Source organism: Priapulus caudatus, unplaced genomic scaffold, assembly GCF_000485595.1.
Source record: "Priapulus caudatus unplaced genomic scaffold, Priapulus_caudatus-5.0.1 Scaffold809, whole genome shotgun sequence".
Taxonomy (NCBI): domain Eukaryota; kingdom Metazoa; phylum Priapulida; class Priapulimorpha; order Priapulimorphida; family Priapulidae; genus Priapulus; species Priapulus caudatus.
In genome coordinates, this window is record NW_014577870.1 from 122,537 (window position 1) to 131,184 (window position 8,648).

Consider the following 8,648-nt stretch of genomic DNA (forward strand, 5'->3'; position numbering starts at 1 on the left):
TTAGAGTAAAAGAAAAATCGTCATGTAAACATTGTCTTCTGTTTTCATAGCCTATTGTGTTTCCCCCACATCAAATACTAATGTATTTCTTGGCTTGTAATATCTACAGGGCAAAAGAACAGACATATGCTTGTATTCTCTCCATAGGGTATAACTGACATTATTCCACCACGGGGACTACTTTACATAAACATGAGGTATGGGAAGATATGACATGATGATGATTCACTATTGCAGCATTTAAATTCTCACACACCCTTTCATTAGTGTAGCCACACATAGGCTTCAGTGGTTATTGGTGTTCTATGCAAGAATTTACAGGAATGGATTGACAATATTGCTATGTTCACGATTACCAAACGCACTCACTATAGCAAGTATAATTCACTTTTATTACAAACGTTCTCGATATATATACATCGTATTTTCATAGCATCAAGCACAGTGATTAGGGCAGTGTAGATGTGTTAGGAGGAAGGGGGTCTTTATCCACCGAGTGATGTGTGCACCAGTACACGCCCTCACCCACCTAAACGTACTGCACGATATATATTGGTACGTGCGCACCTATTGAATTAAATTAAAATCCAGACACAGCTTTTGGCAATTCACATCGACTGGCATTTCTCGTTCGTCCTACACATGACCTACGAAAACAACGAAGGCTGTTTATTGCCCATTTTAGTTCTAGAAAGTCGCGATTCAAAGCAATAATGACTGAAGAACTCGTTCTATATTGAACTATGCAGTAAATGCTAAAATCACACTGCAATTAAAGCTATTGGCGAATTTTTTGTGCTGGGCTACAGCCTACAAAGGAATAAAGTCAACATTTTTACGACAAAGTTACTCTAGTCACTAGGTACAAGCGTTCACCCAAGCTAACTTATATCACACAACGATTTCACCGACTGGCTGGTGTATATTATGTCTGTGTGCGTGCGTGCATGCGTGCGTGTATGTATGTACGTGTGTATGCGCGCACGTGTCGCACGTATGTGACTTTGGCATTTTTACATCCTATATACCCTGTAAAAAGGTTTGGGGCTTTGGTCGTTTTCTGACACACCGGTTATGCGACAATAGATGGCAGCACGTGTCACGTTACACTGCCGTCTGCGATGACATGCCGTTAGCGGTTGTGTGTCGGCACTTTCTAAGGTAGTCGGCGATAGAACCGTATCCCGAATCCTTGGCCAGGTCAATGGGACTAAATCCATCCTGAATAGTGAAGCAATGTGAGAGTTACAGGCTTTGTACGAACAGCGCACATTAGTTAGAATAAGCTACGGAGCCATTAGACTCGCAGGGGTGTCAAACATACGGCCCGCGGGCCGGATCCGGCCCGCGAGATGATTTGATCAGGCCCGCGACATGTAGAGCATAAATCTCTGAGTATGTCAAAAAAAAAAGTAAGTCTCTAGCCCATTCCTGTGATGAGTTATGATTTTTTAAAGAAATAACCAAAATGCTCATTCCAGCAAAATGTATTCACTCAACTCTATTTGAGTCATTGTTAATGAATGTGGGAAATGCAGTTTTATTCAATTCCATTGGCCTATCTGTTGAATAAATGTTGTGCTAATCAATAGATCTTTTGTGCGTCCGTGATTATGTAGGCCTTACACATGTAGGCTGAATGTAAAGCATAGCTACTTTGAAAAACAAAGCTAAAGATTTGCGAGTTGACGTAGCGTTATTTTGCCCCATTATTTTACTGCCGGCCCACTTGAGATCAGATCGCGCCAGTGGAGGCCATGAACCAAAATGAGTTTGACACCCGCCTTGCAGTGGAATTAGAGTGTCAATAGCTAATAACACCTTGCTACACTCTATGTATTATTAGCTCTTTGGATGTATTTGTTATTAACAATTCATTTGCAAATTGCGCGCGTGTGTTGTGTGCGTTGCCCTTGCGCGAGTTGTGTGCGTTGCTCCTGCGTGTGTTGTATGCGTGCCCTCCTGTGCTGTGTTGTGTGCGTGCTCCTGCGTGTGTTGTTATGCGTGCTCCTTGTGCTGTTGTGTACGTGCTCTGTGTGTGTACGTGCCTACCTGCCGCGTTGTGCGTGTACGTGCTCCTGTGTGCTTGTGCGTGCTCGCTACGTGCTCCTGGTGTGTTGTTGTGCGTGCTGTGTGACCGTGCCTCCTGCGCGTGTTGTGTGCAGTGCTCTTCCTGGCGCGTGTGCGTGTACGTGCTCCTGTGTGTGTTGCTGCTGCGTGCTCCTGCGCGTGTTGTGTGCGTGCCTCCTGCGCGTGTTGTGTGCGTGGCTCCTGCGCGTGTGCGTGCTCCTGCGCGGTGCGTTGTACCGTGCTCCTGTGTGTTGTTGTGGCGTTGCTGCGGCGTGTGTGGGTGCCTCCTGTTGTGTGTTGGTACGCGCTGCCTGCGCTGTGTTGTGTCGCGTGCTGCGGCGTGCTGTGCGTGCTCCTGTTGTGTTGTGTGCGTGTTGTTGGTTGTGTACGCTGCCCCTGTGTGCTGTTGTGGCTGTGTGCGTTGGCGGTTGTTGCGTGCCTCCTGTGTGTGTTGTGTGCTGCTCCTGGTGTGTGTTGCTGTGCGTGCTCCTGTGTGTTTGTGCTGCGTGCCTCCTGCGTGTGTGTTGTTGCGCTGCTCCTGTGCCGTGATTGTGTGCGCTGCTCCTGTGTGTGTTGTGTTGCGTGCTCCTGTGTGTGTTGTGTGCGCGCCCTCCTGTGCCTGTGTTGTGTGCGTGCTCCTGCGTGTGTGCGTGCTGCGTGTTGTTGTGGCGCTGAACCTCCGTGTGCTGTTGTGTGCCGTGCTCGCGCTACGTGTTGCGTGCGGCTCCTGTATGTGTTGTGTGCGTGCTCCTGCGTGTGGTGCGTGTGTGCGTGCTGCGCTGTTGTGTTGCGTGCTCCTGCTTTTTTTATGTGTTGTGTGCGTGCCTCCTGCGCGTGTGCGTGTACTCGTGCTCCTGTGCTGCTGTTGTGTGCGTGCTCCTGTTGTGTGTGTGTGCGTGCTCCTCCGTGTGTTGTGCTACGTCTACTGCGCGTGTTGTGTGCGTGCTCCTTGCGTGTGTTGTGTGCGTGGCTTCCTGTTGTTTGTGCGTGCTCCTGCGCTGTGTTGTGTGCGTGCCTCTGCGGTGTGTTGTATGCGCTGCGCTCCTGTGCGTGTGTTGTGTACGTGCTCCTGCGGTGTTGTTACGTGCTCCTGCGGATGTTTGTGCTGCGTGCTCCTGTGTGTGTTGGTGGCGTGCTCCTGTGTTGTTGTGCTGCGTGTTGTGTGCGTGCTGCTGCCGTGTGTGCGTTGCTCCTGCCCCGCTGTAGTGCCGTGGCTGCGTGTCCTGCCGTGTGTTGTCGTGCCTGTGCAGTGTGCCTAAGGATTACATTACGTGCGTGCGTGCTCCGTGCGTGCGTCGCGTGCGTGCGTAGCCGCTGCAGCTGCGTGAGTGCCCGTGCATTCGTCGTTCGTTAGTCCATCGTTCGTTCTCTTGTGGCATGCGTGCGTGAACCGCAGTTCGAGCCCTGCTGTGCACGATCTTACGTGAGCATGCCTGCTGCTGATGCAGACTGCCCACGTGCGCTGAAGATAACATCTATAGAGCATCAAACAGTATCAAGACGCTGCGCTATTCGACGACCACGCAGCATCTAGCTGCGGTGCTAACTGGTCGTATGTTATATACGCCACCTTGCTTTTCAGTGTCCGGTATAGATCATTCACCATCAGGTGCTTGACAACTGCCATGTGGACCGAACACGCCGCGCGTGGAGTGCTGACTCCCCGTTCTCTAAAGATCAAAAGGACCATTCGCGATAAAAAAATTCCCTCCCAGCTGTTAATGTCGCTTATATGTGTTTATATTGGTATAGATCGTATTTATATGTTGCTATATAATGTATTTATATGTTGCTATATATGTATTTATATGTACTTATATGTGCTTATCTCTCACCTCTAGCGCTCATGGTTAGGCCCGTACTTGCACGAGTTCTTCCACGCCACTCTAGCTTGCCTTGCTGCGCGGCCTGAACAACGGAGTGGCGCCATCCTGCGGCCGGAATAAGGCCGGTGTCAACAAGGTGTATTTATTCGGAATACAAAAACGCAAGCCCTAAACACCCCCCCCCTCCCACACACACACACACACAAAAGCCATGTACCCATGTGAAGGTAAGTTCGCGAAGAGCATGATTATATATAACGCCGACAAGACCATTTTTACCAGGAGGATTAGGGTTTGGATTAGGGTTAGGGTTAGGGTTAGGTTTAGGGTTAGGATTAGGTTTAGGGCTAGAGTTAAGTTTAGGTTTAGGGAACCTTAGGGTTAGAATTAGGTTTAGGGTTAGGTTTAGGGTTAGGGTTAGGATTAGGATTAGGTTTAAGGTTAGTTTTAGGATTAGGATTAGGGTTAGGGTTAGGATTAGGGTTAGGGTTAGGATTAGGGTTAGGTTTAGGGTTAGGGTTGTCTTCATCCAAAGAACAGATTTGACATGGCTATGTATTGAACTGATGAGCGCGTATAAAGAAAATAGGAGCGTTGGTTGGTGCATTCAGCCGTCAGCCCGTCACCACCATCTGCCCGAACACAGTGCTTCACATCAGCGCTTCCAACGGGTGATCAAGTGCACCAGCCTTTATGCTGTAAATCACAGTTGTGTGGACGCCTCGGTGCATCTACTTCTAGAGAGACACATCGCAGCCGTGTCGCTGCAACAGCTGCTAGTGACTGAAGCACAATGACACACGCGTCCGCCTTCACGCGCAGACGCCTTCCCTTCCTCCATAGGCGTGCTACATGTAGCATTGAGGGACCTACTCACCTTCCTACAGACACCTTCGTTTTGTGGGCGTAGTACATGTAGCATCGAGGAACCTACTAGCCTTCTAACACTGTGACAGACGCCTTTCTTCTGTGGGCGTAGTACATGTAGCATTGAGTAATGTAATACCATTTACAGACACCCTCCCTGTGTAGGCCTAGTAGGTCTACATGTAGCATTGAAGGACCAACTGATGTTGTTACAGACACCATCCTTCTGTGGGCGTAGTACATGTAGCATTGAAGGATAAACTAACCTTCCTACAGACGCCTTCCCTCTGCGGGTCGCGTATGCGGCGACCGACTCACCTCTCTGCAGCAGTCGACGTCGGAGCCATTCGAAAGTAGTTCCCTGACGATGGCGGCGTGGCCCATCTGCGCACTGATCCACACCGGACTCGCACCGTCCTGCTTTTTTAACACAGCGAGAAAGAAAGATGGCGTCACGTGAGCATGGGTGGTGGCGTTGCGATCGCGAGGAGTCGGCGCGTACTTTTTTTTAACAACCGGTGTCTCAGCTGCTGGCGTTCTCACAATTCGTTGCAGCAATTTAAAGAAGTGATGATCGAAGGTTAGGTGCGCATGCGCGTAAGATGATGCCGCTGTTTTCGCTGCTACATGAGCAGCGACAGATTACAGCCACTTAGATGTAAACGAGTTGCCATGTTTCTTGCTGGCACGAACACCAGGGGGCGGGCGTGCTATTTACGATCGATGGCGTAATGGCGCGGCCGTCGAGAAAAAAAACTAGAATTTAACGATGCTTTTAGTGGCGATACTCATGTCGAGTGAATAATAACCCACAACGCAGCCAAAGCGTGGCGGGGAGAGAGATGTTGGGAGACCGAGAGAAAGTGTGTGTGTGTGTGTGTGTGTGTGTGTTGTGTGTGTGTGTGGTGTGGTGTTTGTGTGCCGCGTAGGCGTGCGTGCTGCGATGCGTGGCGTGCGTGCGGCGTGCGTGCGGTGCGTGCCCAGGCGGTCGGAGCGTGCGTGGTAGAGGTGGGTGAGAGATGAGACGAGAGAGAGAGAGAGAGAGATAGAGAGAGAGAGAGAGAGAGAAAGTGCGCCATGTGCGTGGAAGGGGGAGAGAGGAAATAGAACGGGGAAGCGAGAAACAGGCATAACAGAGCGCACGCGGCCTCGCGCAGCTCGCGCGAGAGAGAGAGAGAGAGAGAGAGAGAGAGAGAGAGTACGAGAGCGCGAAAGAGAAAGGGCGGAGGCAGGAAGGAGGAAGAAGGAGAGAAACATGAGGGGCGAAGTACACTTCTGATCTGTCTATATCCAACTCCATCTAGTTCAGCAGATCTGGCCCCGCCTGGCGGCGATTCATTTGATTGGCGACATATGAGCGCCACGAACACAAGCATTCGATTGTCAGGCGACTGACGCTCTCTTACTTACTTTGGCGCTGGTGATTGAGCTTTCGTCCCTTAGATATGAGGTATTTCACGAGCTTCAAGTGACAAGTTCTGACTGGCGATTGAACAGAGTCGTGGGCTCCAATATCCTAGAAGCACAGCAAGGAGAGAGTACGCGAGATATATCGTAGGAGCATATAACCGTCGCGAGAGAGAGATAAACGACAAGAGAGAGAGAGGTGAGAGAGGAAGGGAAACGGCACGCAGCGTAGACGGAATATATAGCGAGGGAGAGAGAAAGCGTGAGCGAGGCGAATATAGAGAGGGAGATGGAAAAGCGCGAGCGAGACGATAGGGGAGGAGAAAGAGAGTGGATTCACTCACGAAACGAAGGGATTGATAAAGAGAGAGAGAGCGGAAGAGAGCGAGCAGCGAAAAGAGAGAGAGAGGCGAGGGAGAAGAAGAGAGAGAGGAGAGAGAGAGAGCGCAGAGAGAGAGAGAGATGAGCGCGCGTGAAAAAAGAGAAGAGAGAGAGAGAAAAGAGAGAGAGAGACAGAGAGAGAGAGAGAGATGGGAGAGAGAGAGAGACGGCGGCAAGTCGCAGAGCGAGAGGCCAGAGAGACGCAGAGAGAGAGCAGCGCGCGCAGGGCGCGACGAGAGAGAGAGTGATCGAGCGGGCATGAAAAGATAAAGAGAGAGAGAGAGACGAGGAAGAGAGAGAGAGCAGAGTGAGCGCGCGATAAAGGGCAGGGTGAGTGAGACAGACGAGCCATGTATAGCAGAACGACTGCGGTACGCTTCCGGAATACCGACCAATTCGATAGCAAGTCTGCCCAACAAACGCGGATAGGCGCGAACGAGTTTATTTCCAGCACAGTATAACAGATACGAGACAGCAAAATCATGGCAACGCCAATTTAATCACGCTAAAGAACGTAGCGCAAATCTATCAAACTATCCGAACTATGGTAAAGAAACCTAGGGCGAAATCGTAAGCCCCGGCGACGGTCGGCAGACGGACTTTAGAGACGTCGGAACATCGGACTTTAAGACGGTCGGCGGGCAGGCTTGAGCTCTGCAAGGCTGCTCGTACATGCGGATCGTGAAGAACGACGGAGAGGAGATGTGTGATTAGGTGACATCCGATGCGGAGCCGCGCTTGTCCGTCCGCTGCGCTGGCGCGCTATCGCTTGCTCCAGATTACCCGGTTATTAAATTACTCTAGATGTAAATACTCGGCTACTGTGTGCTGTGTGGGCTGTCCATTAGCCGCGCCCCCCCGCCCCGGCTTCGTGTGTGTGTGGTGGGGGAGGGGGAGGGGCGAGTGCATGCATAGCGACGTTACGCTCTGAATTAGTACGTGACGAGTTTTGTCATAAATTGGTCGCGCATACGCGACAATCGCGAACGCTTCTAGAGCCAGAAAGTTAATATGTTCGTGCCGTCTAGTTGGAGCGTTTCGTCTAGAGAACAATGACATGCTGCAGTTTATTCGCATCGTTCTGTATCATAATTGCAATAATTTCGCGGGTTGCGTAGCTAGGAACGCCCTGTGAGGGGGTGATAAAAGCGAAAGTGATAGCGAGAATGGTAACGGGACACACGAGGCAACTAACTATAGACGGGACCCGTCATCGTGTTGCAACGGTCAGCCGACGCGCACGGCTGGACGACTTACGGCCATCTCGGCATGAATATCCGCCCCTCTCTTCAACATCTCTCCACGACTTCGATGTGATTGCACTGAAGCTAGGCTAAAAACAGCGTGTACCTCCATACTGTACACGACAACCAGTTGGCTGATAAACCGGCGATCGCGATCACGCCCGCCCCCTGGTGGAGGTTGTAAGACTAACGCAATGAGAAACTGTTGGTCAACCAACCATATGCCTCCACATACAGCTAAGCTAGAATTGGCGAATAGTGTGTAGAACGTACGACTGTCGTACATGATTAAGATGCCCTTAAGGTAATCCTTTCTTTAAATGTCAGGCCTAAGCTACGAGTTCTTACTATAAAATAGTATGGGCTAAATATACAAATTAAGAATGTTTCAGAGTGCGCCCCCACACCCTCAGCCGATGGCAGCACAACTCCGCGGGAAGTGTGGGAGATTTAATTATTACACAGGAGACGGCCGGAGTCTGTGACCGGCCCTCGGTTTGAACCCAATAGAAAACATATAGGATGTCTCGCATAATTATATTTCTATTGTTTGAGCCCCGGTAAGATGAGGGCAGGAGCGACATGGCAGCAGCAGTAGTAGTAGTACGTAGCGTAGCTGCCGTATTCTATGGTCGTCCGCTGTCCAGATAGCAGTCGAACCGATGTCGATGAAAAGCCTCCCTTGTGCCGCGAAGACAGGCGCAACACGTTCCCGTCTACACAAACATATCACCCGTCACAGTGAGATTTACCCGGGAGGGACACAAGGCGGGATAAGGCGCGGAGAAGGTCAGCGAGGGGCTGCGGTTGCGAGGGGGGCATAGCCTGTGCAGGGGTGATAGGAAGTTCAAGA

The 8,648-nt window shown here is 50.7% G+C and overlaps 1 protein-coding gene across 1 annotated transcript in view; it reads right to left on the minus strand.

Moving 5' to 3' along the window:
* Positions 1 to 368: 368 nt before the first annotated feature.
* Positions 369 to 8,648, minus strand: part of LOC106813681 (ankyrin repeat domain-containing protein 29-like) — a 27,019-nt gene continuing 18,739 nt past the window's right edge. The window contains exon 7 of the mRNA XM_014817883.1: positions 369 to 1,221. Within this exon, the coding sequence (XP_014673369.1) occupies positions 1,105 to 1,221 (117 nt within the window). The 3' untranslated portion in view covers positions 369 to 1,104. The remainder of the gene's footprint in view (positions 1,222 to 8,648) is intronic.